This window comes from Phalacrocorax aristotelis, chromosome 5 (genome assembly GCF_949628215.1).
Source record: "Phalacrocorax aristotelis chromosome 5, bGulAri2.1, whole genome shotgun sequence".
NCBI classification, from domain to species: domain Eukaryota; kingdom Metazoa; phylum Chordata; class Aves; order Suliformes; family Phalacrocoracidae; genus Phalacrocorax; species Phalacrocorax aristotelis.
In genome coordinates, this window is record NC_134280.1 from 20,951,698 (window position 1) to 20,967,553 (window position 15,856).

The 15,856-nt window shown below is 41.4% G+C and overlaps 1 protein-coding gene across 1 annotated transcript in view; it reads right to left on the bottom strand.

Moving 5' to 3' along the window:
• Positions 1–14,999, bottom strand: part of GRB14 (growth factor receptor bound protein 14) — a 74,278-nt gene extending 59,279 nt beyond the window's left edge. The window contains exons 1-2 of the mRNA XM_075093325.1: positions 14,739–14,999; positions 12,958–13,090 (exon numbers count right to left, since the gene is read on the bottom strand). Coding sequence (XP_074949426.1) covers positions 12,958–13,090; positions 14,739–14,884 — 279 coding nt within the window. The 5' untranslated portion in view covers positions 14,885–14,999. The remainder of the gene's footprint in view (positions 1–12,957; positions 13,091–14,738) is intronic.
• Between the last annotated feature and the right edge of the window lie 857 nt (positions 15,000–15,856).

Sequence of the window (15,856 nt, forward strand, 5' to 3'; positions counted from 1 at the left end):
ACAGGTCTTATTACTCAAACAAAACATACACCCTCTTAGAGGGTTGATAATTATTAATTCCTATGCAGAAAGAGTTGCGCTAGCACAGCCTATATTACCTGTAAAGCCACATATATGTTTTAACATACCTAGGAACTTTACAATGACGTTTGAGCCATCATCATCTCTCTTCTTCTGTCTCTTCATTCAGTTATACACCTACTAAATGCTTCTGTTTTAAGAGATTAATGCACCACAAGAAAGAACCTGCACAATCCACGGTTTCAGCTCTTTCTCTTCCAGCCTTTCCATGAATGAGCCAGGCATTACAAACAACACATCATGCTGGTGCAGTTTAAGGGCAAAGCAAGATAACCCTAGACAGCAAACCCTGCACTAAAAAGCCATCTTCAAATATGTTACTTCATAGTTCTCAGCAGATCGCTGTCCTTTTGCTGGCCAAGAAACACGTACCATGCGAACACTGAACTCCTTCTTCTTAATGCTATCCTTGAATTACTTACCCATGTGTCAGCTTCCTTCTTCCCCCTGGTATAGCTATGATATAGCTGGGTCAAACTGACCCTTAAACATATTTAAGATTCTTGGATAAAAATACTCAGCAACTGTACTTTCTGACAGTCAAGATTACAGGCTGGTTGTATTAGAAAACAATTTGTTATCAAGTGTTAGTCTTCCACAGGAAAATGTGTTTAATAATACACAAAGAACCAAAGCAAAGAGAAACACAGGTTGTAGGAAGAGAGTGAGTGGACAAAGACACATACGCAGTTTCTTGGTGCCACGGCTGAATCACTGGCTTCGGTTTTGCTCTCTCCATACGTTTGTCTTCTGAAGGAGCTAGTTGCATTTGAGAAAGAGAAACCTTTCTCATGTTAGTATTTCTGTTACACAGAAATCAACCAACAGCAGTCAGTCAAGCAAGTATGAAAGCTCCACAAACCATGTATTTTCCTCACTGTACATTGAGGCTGCTTGGACAGAATCAGTAACATGTTTTATCTCGGAGTCACACCAGTATATATTCTGTTAAGATCTTATTTAGGGGAGTTTATATGAATAATTTCCCAGGTCATGATTTCTGTATTTAGGTGAGTATAATCCCTACTTCAAAACTGTAATGCTGGGATTGTTTAGAAGAGATTAAAAGAGATTAAGGTTTGTACCAATTTATAAACCCTGAATACACAGACTGGGAGTATTTTTTCATCACTTCTCCACAATTCCTCTACAGAAAAGGCCTAGACCTGCTCAGTCCTTTCCTCTCCACTAACTTACATACTGCTTATTCGCAGTTATCCTACAAATACCTCTCCTTTGGGCCTGAAGCGCTGAGTAGTTTCTGTTTTATAAACTCATTCAGGATTTGGGAAGTCTCTATCCCAGAAGAAATATAACCCTCAACCATGATAGTTCATCATGCAGCTGTTCCAAAGACTTCTTACTTTAGAATACCTTATGTGTTCTATATGGCTTGGTTGACACAGCAGTTACGTAAAGAATAGACTTCATAGAAAATTGGAATGTGTAAGTTTTTGCCAGCTATGGCCAAAGTGTTAACAGGAGCATTACAAGACTGACATTATCTTTCATACCTATGAGTCTTCTACCTGTTTGCCCAATGCTTCCTAAAAAAGAACAAAGTTACAAAACTCCTACCGGATACTTAACTTACTTCAAAAATTTATTAATGCTTAACCTTCAATTTTATTTAATAAGGTCTTTGTCTCATGGTCAAAAGTACAAAGGACAAAGTACAAAACTTTCTAAGAAGTAACTGAAGAGGAACCTTTTTGCAAAATTCTTTCAGCTCACTTTGATCTTATGTTAAGGAAAAAAAAAAAACCCACCACCAAACCCCACCGCATATCCTTTTCATGGTTGCCCCTCATTTCCATGAATGAGGAGGATATTATCCTAAGATCATACTAATGAGTAGCTATGTGGGCATGGGTAAAAATGAATCTCACTACCCAGTGAGTTGCCCAGAGGATATAACATGCAAACTTCCTTTGAAAGCTCCACGTTCCGAAGTTTACTGAATACAATAAACTTAAAATAATTTACTATTACAGAAGTGACTAATCTTGGACTAGAGCCTATCAGAATACCACCAATGAAAACATTTATCTGTGAAATATGTCTTCTTTTTTTTTTTTTCAGAATTATTGGTTATAAGAACCAACCAGCTGGAAGAACCGGCTTTGCTCAATTTAGAGCAGTGACTTGCTATCCAGATCACTTCAAATTGAGGAAATAATTTAAACCTTCATCTTCAGCATCACAAGCAGGACCCTCAATCTTCAACTCTCTAAATCACTTCTTTTTCCTTCTTTGAGAAGTCTAAATGACCTTGCTCTCTCCCAGGCCTATCCCAATTGAGCAATTCATATCAACCCTAGAAAATTAACATCTTAGCACAAATCTTAATACAACGCTACAGCAGAAGTAAAACAGCTTTTCAGGACAATCTGAAATTAGACAGCTGTTACCTCCTGAACAAGTTGCACACACACACCCCCACATCCCCCAATACTTGGAGAAAATGTCAAAGAAGAAAATAACTTTAAAATATAACTTATTGAGAACAATTAGATATAAATATTAAGTGCAACAAGAAAAATTTCAGATATGGGAACTATGTTAAAGTATGAAAATCAGGATATGGACACTTTCCCTTTAGCCATAATGAGTACTAGACAGAAACTAGGCAGATCCTGTCTGCTTACCAAAATGGAAGAGACTACTCCTGTATCCTAATGCTACAATGCACTGATCAGAGAGGGACTGATGTTAGACAAAAGCCTAATAATGAAAATCACACCACCCTGTTAAAAAAAAAAAATCTTTTCTTACCAGATTGTCTCACTTTGAATGATTATGGAGGGGTTCATATTGTAAGAACAATGGTTAAAAGCTGAACACAGCTCTAAATCTCACAGTATCAAAAAGCATAATGCAGTTTTCCATCCTTGTCAATTCTCCTCACAAACTTGTGGGATCTTAAAGCCTTGTTACACATGCTCCTAGCAAAGCTTTTCAGCCACCTATTTTTGCAATTGCTACTGATTGCCTCATTCAAGCCTGACTGAAAAGCATACTGATACCAAAGTTCTGTCAATTGAGTTACAAGAAAACCTTCACATTGCATGGGCTTACCTCCCCCTACATAGCAGTAAATTCTAGTGATTATGAGAAGAAATTCTTGCAAACTCCCAGCCTGTTTCTCAACAGTTGATGCCATTTCTGTGCCATTATGAAGTGCTTGCAGCTGTTCATAAACTCCAGGTCTTAATGTAATCAGTAACAGGAGTTATCAAAACAATACTAATATAAACAGGCTATTTATAGCCTAGAATGCACTCATTGAAAAATCCAATTCTGATCACAAGGCAATCTACTGTATCTTGTTTTCCTGCTGATACAATACCAAGTTAAGAAGCAAACAGACAGACATACCAGCATGCAGCATATGCATATGTACCAGAAATAGGCAGGAACAATCCATCAGTATCCTAATTAGAAGCACAAGCACATCTCTAAGATAACTGATATATATTTGTCTCTCGAGACTTAAGTATTAAATATAATGTACACTACTGGGCTAGGATATGAGCTGATTAGCTGCAAATGAATGTTCTGTGACTGAAACAGCAGAAAAGAAAGTTCATGCTGTTACTAGAGCAGAGAGGTCTAATTTCTTCTCCCTCTTAATTCCTCCTCCCACTACTGCCCTTCTTGGAAAATTTTCTTTGGCCTGATTAGCATTTTTTGTTCAATCTTCCCATTTGAGGTGACTCCTATCAGGACTCTTAACATGAGACACACACTTAAGTATGCTGTCTTGAAGATTTCCCTTTATCTACATTCCCAAATTAAAGGCAGTCACAAAGGTGTGAATTTCCACCAAAGTAACAGCTTTAAACATGTTGAAGACAAACAAGAATATGCCCAGTGGTCAACTGTCATCTCCCACTTATCACTGCAGAATCTCATCACTTGCTAAAGATATATCCCATCTTGTTAATAGAAATAATCAGATGCTAGAAAGGTTTGGAATCCCTGAGCCCTGAAATCCTGAACTGGCAGCTCTATCAGTTCTTGCCTCTGCACACACCTCCCACCCCTTCACCTCCCCCTACCAAAAGAGATCAACACCAATTGTCAGTGACAGGATTCTGATGCGCTTCCGCAGCCATGCCAGCATGTTTCCTGCTATGCAAGTACCAAGCAGAAGACTACTTTTATCCTAAAGACACTCATTTAAGTAATCTGCAGATGTCAAGACATGGATATCAGTTGTCCACTACTATACTGTATGAAAAGGGTGGTGAGAAGGGTGAGACAGCTCAGGTTTATTGTCCATTTCTATACTCTGTCTTACACAAAGCAAACTTGGTCCTGAAAGCAAAGGCAAGTAAAGCATGGAAAAGATGTAAAGAGGCAACTTAAAAAATGAGTCCTTTTTCTATCCTAATAGTCCCATATCCACTTGGTCCAATTTCCATTACAGTTCCAGCTAGATCTCTTAAATAAGCTAGCACAGCATAAAGATTACTAATGCAAAAAGTTAAAAAGATCATGAAGCAAAAATTGGGAAAAAATCCCAACAACCTAATCCTGTATTAGTGGCTCTGGAATTATCATGTGAAAGAAAAGTCAGTCCTCAGCTATGTACTATAAATGACTTACAAGAAGATTTATCATTAATATAAAATTGTTTTACCAGTCATAAATATTTAAGACTATCCTATATGTATGATCAACTTAATTCCACCTGGTGAAAACTAACCAAGTTTAATGTTGATGTTTATGTGGAAATATGTTTTGTTTATGTAAAATCTAAACTATTTTTATTGTGGCAACATTTACACACAGAAGTATGACAGCGATATTCCTCTTCTTGTTTCTACAGTTCTCAAGTTCTCCCAGGTCCCTAGCAATAGAACGAGAGGAAACAGGTTCAAGCTGCAGCAGGGGAGGTTCATATTGGATATTAGGAAAAATTTCTTCACTGAAAGAGTGGTCAGGCATTGGAACAGGCTGCCCAGAGAGGTGGTACAGTTGCCATCCCTGCAGGTATTTAAAAGATGTGTAAACGTGGCACTTCTGGGCATGGTTTAGGAGACGTGGTAGTGTTGGGTTGACGGTTGGACTTGATGATCCTAGAGGTCTTTTCCAACCTTAATGATTCTATGATTCTATATGAATAGATAATAAGTCTCAGAACATCAGAAATGCAAGAAGCCAAGGATATGCTAAGAACTGCACCATAACTCCTAACAGAAATTGATCCGAGTTTGAGCTCCATTCTTTAGTTAATGCCCCAACACTAAGATAACAAAGTTTTACTATGATAAAATAATAAAATTTCTGATCATCTTATGTTAGTTTAAGTACTGTAAAATGTATGGTAAACTACCTTGGTATTTTCTCCATCTGCTGCACAACTTTTAATTCAAAGGAGGTCAAAGTTGTAAACCCTCAATAAGAAATGTCTAAGTTGCCAGCTTGACAAAACCCATAGCAGTGCAGGCAATTATTTGTCATTCATCATTGACTACTGTCATCTCATTGAATACTGCACAACTATTAAATTGTTTACGTTACAAAACACAGCAGAACATTAAATAAAGCAGGCGTTTACAATACTGGTCAATGACATGACAAAAGTAGACCAGAACAGGACCACTGAGGTTTTATAAGACCAGAAAAGAAAGTTGAGGAAAAACCAAATGGAGAAAACCCACAAGAAATACAAAAATATGTAAGGCTCGGTCTCATTTTTATCTGGTTTAAAATGAAAACTGCTCTGACAACAAAAAGAGAAAATGATCTATGGAGCTCTCACATACATGCAGACATGAACTTTAATTCTAAATGTACATGCTTAAAACCACTATCATTTAACTCTTTTAAGACAGTAAAAAACTATCCTTTGGGGAATAGAAAAGCTGTCAATGCTTTGGGAGGAGTACTGCTTCAAAAACAACAGAATTCGGATCTTCTAATTTAATAATGCCTTTAAACAGCAATCCACATAATTCCCCCCATATGAATCATTACATTAATCTAGTATAAATGATACAAATTATGAATGTTACTAAACACTATTCTGATTAAGCTAGACTGTGTGTCCCTGGAAGTCAGATGGGAACGTTTATCTGTTTTGATCGAAAGACAGTTCAGAATACTATTGACATCTTCCCTTTATGGACCGCTGTCTGTTGTTGTAATACTGATGTATGTCTTGCATGCCCCACTTATCACTGTATCACTTACTGACAATGCCACCAGTGAGAAGCCACCTGGAAAGAGATCTGTCAATAAAATATTTAATCATGGATCCGTCTATCAGGTATGGAGCTGCTACAAAATGGCCTAAACTCAGTTCTCCGGTCTAACCCTAAACAAATACACCCCACCCTGTGAACAATTATGAATAAGGACAGTGTTCGTGTCTATCACAATTCATTCCCTTCTGAAAACTTCGAGGATTCAAGCTCCATTCATCAGAATTTAACCTTTTAAAGTCAAACTCATCAAAACTGAGTTATCAAAAATGATTCGGCAACATTAGAGCAGAAGTTCCCTGAAGTTTCAGCTGGCTTTAACTGTCAAGTCTCTTGGATATTCAAACATATCAAACAAGAAATTGAGACTGTCTTTATAACTGTCTGCTCTAGCCACCTCGTAATTACATAGCACTATAGAGGTGTCATGGGACCAAAATACCAGGTAGTCAACTCAAAATTCAAGAGATGAATATTCAAGAACTGCTTTTTGGAGAACCAACGTTTCCTAATTTACAGAGAAGGTTTTCTACACAAAGAATTAGATCTACTGCAATGTACCGGAGGTTTCTTGTTCCAAATATAACTTTGCAAACGGCACAGAAGTGGCAGTTCCTTAAATTGAGAAAACAGTCCTAACAGAAAAGATAAGAAACATCAGTTTTGACTTTCAGGCTGATGGTTAAATCAAAACAATCAAAAGTATAATGAAAATCATTCCAATTTGACAAATATTGGCAAAATGTCTACCAGCATCTTTGACAGTACTGATGAATATTTTATTTTATACAGCTACAAATAGTAAAAATTTAAGCCGAACATTTGCCCGATGTAAGTGAATTAAACAACAAGCTTGCAGGGCCAATATCTTAGTAACTAGAAAAGTTAGAGTGACCTTGTCTTCTGCACATTATAAATGAAGAACAAAATGCATGCTATTTTTGTGAAGTTAGAATGTTCAGAGTCTTTGCTTGGATTGTTTGTGGACAGCAACAAAGTACAAGGTTAATTTATAATAACATTGAGGGCTGACAGAAAGCAATTTCTTTTTTCTATATTGAAGACACACTGATGAATAAACCATTGTAAAGATTATAAAGTAAAATAAAAAAGAAAAAGAAAAGACACAAACAGGTGATTATTCTGAACTCTCCCCAGGTTTATGTATCAGACTGCTTGTGCTAGGCCACCTCAATATAAACCAGGTGATATCCCTTATTGCCAAAAATGAGAAATTGTTCAAATCCGCCTCCTGATTTTTACCTATATAGACCTGTGACTTTCTGCCACAGTGTTAGGGTGACTGGCCAAAGCACAAAGGTACATGGATTAAACCAGCAAGTTTTAATAGGGCTCTAAATAATTTTAATCTAATGGAATAGCAAAAATCTTTCCTTGGTGGGAGGGTACAGCCACTTAAATGAAGAACAGGTCACAGAAGCTGCAGAAGAACACCACCAGATAAGACACCACAAAAAGGAGTCCCACTGAATCAAGTCTTATATTAGAGGCTTCATGCAAAAACCTTCAGCTCTCTACATTGGTTCTTATAGGATGTTTTTTCTGTTAATCTGTAAAGCGGTTGGAAAGACTTTCCTTTCCCTTCTGCCTTTCAAACTCTCAGTCTTTTTTTCTGTAATTTAAGGGGAAGACATGGGACAAACAAGTATATGTTTAGGAGCTGGAAGGAAAAAAGATTGAGAGCTGGTAAAGGAGGTTACGTGCAATGCTCTCCAACCTGGAAAGAAATCTGGCAAGAAAAGACAGACCGGAATTAAAGAGTAAATTTAACTAATTTATCTTTTGGTTGGAAAAGATATTTCAACCCTTGGAAACTGCTTGCAAATTGATGAATTATCACATTTCAAGAAAATAACCTTTCATTTTTGCAGTGTTTAAAAGTCAAGAGAAAACAGGTATTTCAGCAAAAAAATCCGTCATGAAAAAGTCAAAGTACCAGATACTCAGCCATTTATGCCTGCTAACAGAATTACACGCAAAATTTTGAAGAGAGAGGTTTCAAGTGGGTACGCTAAAAGACCCTTACCTGTAGCTGTAAAAAAAATAAACAGTACTCCAATCACAACAGTCAATGCTCAATGTTATTCATTAACTTAGAATAGCACACATTTAAAGAAACATCTGCTCTGTCATAAACTTCCTCTCAATTCTTCTTTGCCAAAGAGCTTTACATTAAAATCTTTGTTAATGCAAAAAGGTAAGTGACGTTCCGCTACTATCAAATGTGTGTTTGAGGTGCCTCTATACTATTGATTTCCTGGAAAGAACATTGTGGGAGAATATTTGGATTCTAAATTATAAAAATATCTATTTGTTTAGAACATCAAGAAAGACAAAAGAGGCAAGATAAAATTCCAAAGGTTTGAGTGTTCTTCACCTTGAGATTTACTTGAGTTTTATTTTTGCACTTCTAATTTAATTTAAAGAAACAAGGCACTAATTACCTTGAACTACTTTTGTGATGAAACACTTTTTGGCTTATCCTTGAGCAGGGCAAGAACTGTCACTTCAGTGCAAATGATTCAGGTTTTGTTTTCAGAAATACTTGAAAACTAAGCTTTTACAAAACTATAGTAACCTCTTTTCAGTTCATTTGACCAAAGAAAACCAAGAGCATACTAAAGAACAGAACATGTTTTCTTACAGTTAAGATTTTTCCCTACTAATATCCATTTTGATCATAATTAGAGACAAAAGTACAAAATGTTTTATATATTCAGTTCCTTGTCACTTCTTAGAGGACACAGACTCGGAGACACGATTTGATTTTCCACACAAGTTCACATTCTCCACCTCATAACAGCAAATGATCGATTCCTCAGAAGAAGGCAACATTTCCCACCATGAACCTGTATGACCATGCTGTGTTGGACATGAGGGGAAAGCTGGGTTTCTTTGCCTTTTCAGGTAAAAGTCTTCCACCCTGAAGCATACAATTCAGCTTATCCAAACGTATATATAACGTTATTCATGCCAAAAGCACCCAAATCCCTCCTACATTTCTTCCAAGGATACCAAACTTGATGATTTCTTACAGAACGCATTATGCAATCCACAAAGTCATCTTGCCATCCATACGTTCAGCTGTTGATTTCACCTCCATGTTATTCCCTTGAGGATGAGGATGTTAAATACATAATCCCATTCCCACTTGTGAAACATCTCAGAGTTCCACCTTCCCCAAACACAGGTGTGATACCGTAACATCAGCTGCACAGGATGACCTCCATGAAATGCTCCACCGATAACAGGTCATCTGAGGCACAAGGCTGCATGTTCTCAGGAGCTCAATGCAGGCCTGTTCCTTCCATTCTCCCAGCCCCCAGTCCTCCCTCTAGGATAACAGAAGTTGTCACTATACTTTTACTCCGTGTTTTGATGCCCATCATTCCCCTTCCCTTCATTTTCTAAATTAAATGAAAAAAAAAAAATAGTCAAGGTTGCCTCTTAGAGAAAGTTTGTTCTAGTTATTGTTAAAGTGTCATGATTGAGTCTGTGAGGATATAACAGAAAACTCTTCCAAACTGCAGGGGGGGAAAGGAGATGGACAGCTGTGCTGATGAGGCAGACCAAAAAACGTTCAGACACACAGATGTCCTACTTCCCAAGCACAGACGCAACTCACTGTTAAGCTATGTGGCTTTTACCAATTTGCTTTTATAAACTTATTTCCACTAAGTCAACCCCACAAACAGACATGCTGTTCAAGCACCATGTTCAGTGTTTTGAAAAGCTTATGGTAAAAGATCATCAGAAGACAGTAAGAACTTCAGCTTAGAAAAACAAGAATTCAAAATAATGTTAATAATCTATTCAGAAGAGGAAAGATTTCAGATGTCACAGGTGCTATGAATAAGAAAATAGATTATTTGTGACAACTACTTTTTTTCCCTGGAAGTAGAAAAATCTTTTCTGGAGAGAAAAACGAGACAGAAGAGGCATAACTTTTTCTTTTAGAAACACCTATTTTGATAATAGTTATCTACTAGACATAAGTAGAAAGTCACTCTGTAATTTTTCTTTTTTATGCCTGAAATTAAAAACACAGCAGAAAATGAAACTGAATCAGAAAGCAAGCAATCTAAAAGAAGAATCACTAAAAACATATGTAGATCATCAGAGAAACAACAGAAAAAATTCTGGCAGCTGTCAACACTAAAAAAAAAAAGCGGTTAAGTGTAGCTGGTTTCTCTTAAGTCTTAGGAAACTATCAAACTGTAATAGTACTATTCATGACCTTGGAGGCTATATTCAATGAAATCTTTGTATATGGATTAGGTCTTTGCAGACAGAGCTGCTACAAAGTTGGCAAAATAAGAACATGGGGTGGAAACATGACATTTCCAAGCACAGCCTTCGTGGGAAGTCCAGGTCACAGACAGTTCACCTCTCTTTGCACACCTGCTCAGCATTCCCTCTCTCTCCTTTTTAAACCCGAGTAATTTTATAAACATATTAGAAGACTTCAACCTGAATTTCAAAGATAAAACTTTTACTCAACCGTTGCCATTTGGCCTTAACCTTTAATAACCTGAGATGAAGAACATAACAAGTCATGCCGAGTCTGACAAAAGGTCTACTTAGCCCAATACCATTTCTCCTGTAGTGGCTGTAAACAGATACGTAGGTGAAAGGCTTTTTGACAGAAACCCTGGTCTTGTTAAAATGCCTCCAGAAAATAACAGGAAGACTCCTCTCAATTTTTCTGGTAACTGGAAAATGGATCAGGCCCTCCATTCACACTATTATTATTTTAGCTCACTTCTGTCAGTAAACCAGTTCTTGTTGGTCCTGCTTTTACCAGAGAAAGCATTAAATTCTTAAATGGAAAACCAGGAGAAATGGAAGGACTGGTGAGCAGAAAGTGTCACAAAAGGTAGAAGAGCCTTTAAGAAGAAACAGAAGTGAAATCAGTGAAGCTATGAACTTCAGCTTCTGAGAGACTGAAGCTAACACTTAGCTGGCTTAACTGATCAAGCTAGTCAGTAATTTTAAACATGACAGGCCACAAAAGCAGATAGTTGACCTTTGTGTGTTAAATCATGCTTGGGAAATCTACTTTCCAGTTGCAAGCACAGATTACCACAATGAGTGCAATTTAAGTCAGCAACATGAGTAATTTAAACTAATTTTTCTAAACGTTGACTTCTAGTCCTTATTTCTGAAAGGTAATGTTACCAGTTCAGAGTTTTTCCTGCCTCTCCAGAAACAGTCAATGCTTCCACCTTGCCCAAGCACAAAACTAGCACAATTTTACCCCACTGCATTAGCAGCATTTAGATCAACACTGACCAGAATGCTTCAGATTAGTATTGCTGTTGTAGGAAAGAACTAAAAGCAGTAAAAGTAGTCCAGAAAGACACCATAGCTATTTTTAGAGAACATGCAAAATGCGGCAAGATAGAATCAGTGCAGTTTCCCAGGCGCATACGTGTTTTTCACTGGAGAAGGGGGAAGAACATTCCTCCTTAAGGTACAAGCCAAGACTTCGTTACTGAAGTTCTCTGACAGATGCACAGAAACAGCCATGGCTGGCCAGCTTCAGAAAATTAATACAAGAAACTTCAACTTTCAGACAATTTCTTAGTGCAAATTTAAAAACTGGATAAGCAGCAGCAGTGTAAGTTCTAACACCTCCAATAACACTCCTAAAACTATTAAGACAAGGATCTCTCAGACCACCAGAAAAGAGAATGTGAAGGAGGTAGCACCCTTAATCCCACAGGTGTTCCTTGTCAGAGCTCTCTCCAGTGTCAGGAAATGAAAAGAGAAATGAGACAGGTAAGCTTTCAAAGAGTGAAACAGATCTCAGACACCAGTGATCTCCATTAATTGGAGACTCTTCCTCTCTAACCTCACCTCTACTCCCGCTCAGGATGACAAATACAGTACTAAGACAGAGCACTGCCAGGTCTGTCTGCCCACTCAGAATTTCCCTTGGCTTAACAGTTTAAGGTATTTATGGGAAGATAGTTGCCCAGAGAGGGGGTAGATTCCCCATCCCTAGAAACATTCAAGGCCAGGTTGGACGGGGCTCTGAGCAACGTGCTCTAGTTGAAGATGTCCCTGCTCACTGCAGGGGGGTTGGACTAGATGACCTCTAAAGGTCCCTTCCAACCCAAAACATTCTACGATAGTAACATCAACCACACACAGATAAACAAACATCCTATAAAATATAGCCACGAACACAGCATTTGCTCCTTCCCCGTCAATTTCAGTTTCATTCAATTATCCCAGCAAAATCAGACCTCCAGACAAAAGAAGCTGCTCAGTGACTGTTAAAACCCTCCATGTTACAGCACTGATGACAGTAATTGGAGGTGGGAAGGAAGGTAAGAAAGAAATAAATTAACTTCTCATTTAAGGACAGAAAGTACTGCCTGCCTGCCCCTGGTTTTGCTTCACACAAAAAATCTGCACAGTCACATGTAGACTCTGTGAAAGAACAGTCACGTCTTAAGTCACAGATTCTGAAACCTCATTTTCTACAATCATCGATGACCTACAGAGAAAATTTCACCAAATTACAGAAATATGGAACACCTTTATTAGAAAAATAACTTAATAGGTAACTGGGCTTTTCCTCAAGCTTTCATGAAACCAATTTAGAATTTGTCAAATAATAATTTATAAATCTTACCTGCTTTTTTCTTGAAGTTGCCTTGGGCAACAGACTGGCTGACAAAACTGATGTAAACGGAGAGCAACACAGCTCGGGAAAAGGATTTGGAATTGATGGGATCTCCAAAATATTGTCATCTTTCTTTTTTCTCCTATTTCAACAAAATACATAATATCAAGCAATAGCTGTAACAAATGCTGGTACAACTGCAATATCCAACCACAATGCATGAAATAATTCTGCACTAAGACCACGATACTTCCTGGTTACAGCAATTAGCTTTTTTTGTGCAGTTATTTTTTTAATCGATAGGCTGAATCTATTAACATACAGTGCTTAACACTACTTGAAAGAAATCCAAGTATTCAGCTCTGAATATAAAGTTGTTTGAATATGTGTAAGTCTTTGCAGAGTAAGAACACAGATATATTTATATTGGCTCCTAAAGACATTAGTAAATATTTTGTTGTCCCTGTGTTCATGCCATTCCCTGTGTACACATATTACAACAGTGGATGCATGTAACTTCTCAGTAACACTTCCTGAGTACACCACAACTGTATTTTAAACAAATGGAAACTTTCTTCCCCAGAATCAGGAGTCAAAGTGACTGATAAGGCTGAATAGTGCAAAGCAATACACTCATTTCAGTTATCAGTTACTTTTGTACTTGAATCTCCACAGCTCCATCACAAAATAAATGTCTCGGTCGTTTCTGGCTACTTAAATCTGATTGTGTCGCAAATATCACCGAGCAGCATTTGTAATAGGAAAGATAACCAGTACCGTGCTTGCTCAGTAGAGCTCAGTTACACACTGGTTTAAAGTATCACATTAATGAAGAGGCTGTTTAGACTGCTGAGGACATTGCAGCCCATGGATTTCTCACATAAAATATTGAACAGCACTTTGTTTGTCTGCTTGATTTCATTTGGAGAGCAGTACCCAAAGCACCCCAACTATTAGGGTCTACCAACATATCATTAGATTATTCTACGTGTGTGAGCTGATGGCTCCAAGCTTAATATTTATTACCTTCACTATTACCGTTCCAGATTTCACATACTAATTGGTACAAAGTGGCGAAAACCATCATAGTAAGGTAACAATGAAGAATAAAGGTGCTCTACTTGATGGAAATCCTCACCGAGCATTAAAGTGATATTTAGCATTAAGAAGGAGAGAAAAAACCTGTATGCAGTATTTTCAGATTTTCTAAACTTCAGTCTACCAAAACTGTTCAGACGTTTCAAGAAAAACCTAGCTCACCGCTTCCTTTACTAAGAATAGAGACCAATGCCTTTAAGAACAGCCCGAGAGGTAACAAATGCAGGGCGCACATCGCTGACAGCAATTACAGCGGCATCGCTAGCGGTAAAGCAGCGGTTTATCTCACGAACAGAGAGGCACTGCAACGAGAAAGTAGTGGCTCGGTTCGCTTTGGCAAGGCAGGCTCGGCAACGGCGGCTCTTTTCCACCTCACACTGGGAAACCTCTAAAGAAAAAGGGAGGGGGGAAGAGAGGCATCCGCAGCGGAGTGAAGTGTCTGCGCGGCCGGGAAACAACTTCGGAGTTCCCGGGCGGTGCGGGCCGGCCTCGGGCCCGGCGGCGGGCCCGGCCGCCCCCTCCTGCCGCTTCGCCCCCTCCCCGAGCTGCCGCCGCCGAGCCGCGGGGCAGAGCGCTCCCGCCCAGGCCCCGCGCTCCCGCCCGCAGGGCGCCGGCCGGCCCCTAGACGGCAGCAGGCGGGCCCTCGAGGGAGCGGGCAGGGCTGGCGGCGCCCGCCCGGGCTCCGGCCTTACCTGTCGGGGGGCGAGGGCGGCGGGTCGCCCCCGGGTTGCCGGGGAAGCGGGCAGAGGGAGCCCGCCGCGCCGCGGGGGCCGCCGCCTCCCGCGGGCTCCGCCGCCCGCCCCGCGCCGCGCTCCACATCGGGCAGCGGGGCGGCCATCGGCGGCGGCGACGTCCTGGCTGGGCGGCCGCCCGCGCGCGGAGCGCCTCGGCGAGCGGCCCCGGCGATGCCGGGCGCCTCGGGCGGAGGCTGCTCTCCGCTCCCGCTGCGGAGGAGGGGGGAGGCGGGGGAAGCGCCGCCCGGGCGGCGAGCGGCACCGAACGCCTTCCCTGGCACACGTGTGCGGGCGGCGGTGGGGGCGGGCGGCCGCCGGCTCCACCGTGCGACGGGGAGGCAGCGCGGGGCGGGCGGGGGCCGAGCCGTACCCTGCCGGCGGCCTCCTCCACGCCGGGCCGGACCGGGGGGAGCCCTTCGGCCCGCTGCCTGGCGGCGAGGCGGGGCCCGGCAGGTGCGCGGCGCCGGGACCCGAAACAGCGGTGCCGCTCGGGGCGTCGGGCCGGGCCTGACTGGGGGTCGGGGCGGCTGAGGAGGGAGAGCGCCGCCGTTCGTCTCCTCAGGAGGCGGCGCGGGGCCGCCCCGCCGAGCGGCCGCCAGCAGACCGCGGGCGCTGCCCCGATGTGTGCCTCGGCCCTTTGTCCTGAGCGGAGCTTGACGCTCCGCGGGCCAGGCCGCTAGCCGCCTGCCCCGGCAGCGCCGGCCCTCGGCGCAGCGGTGGGCAACAGGGCCCAAGCGCGCACCGCCGGCCGGCGGGCCGGCCTGGCGCTGGTCTGAGCGCCCGGCAAATCATTACTTAGGCTGCCCCATCCTTCCGCGAGGTCGGGAAGTTATGGTTGTGGCTTGGAGAAATAAGGAATGGCCGAGGCCAGCGGATAGACCCACTACCTTTGTGCCAAGCGAGCGAGCAGCTGGCGGGGAGGCTGGCTTCCCGCCGGGCCCAGGGCTCGCGGTCGGCCACAGCGCCGGTGGGAGCGGGAAGGGGAAAGGTGCTTTTCTCGTGCCTTGGGCTCCTCCCCAGCAACCTGTGCCGCTGGGGAAGCCGGCTTCTGCTCAGCTCTGCGTACACAGAATCCT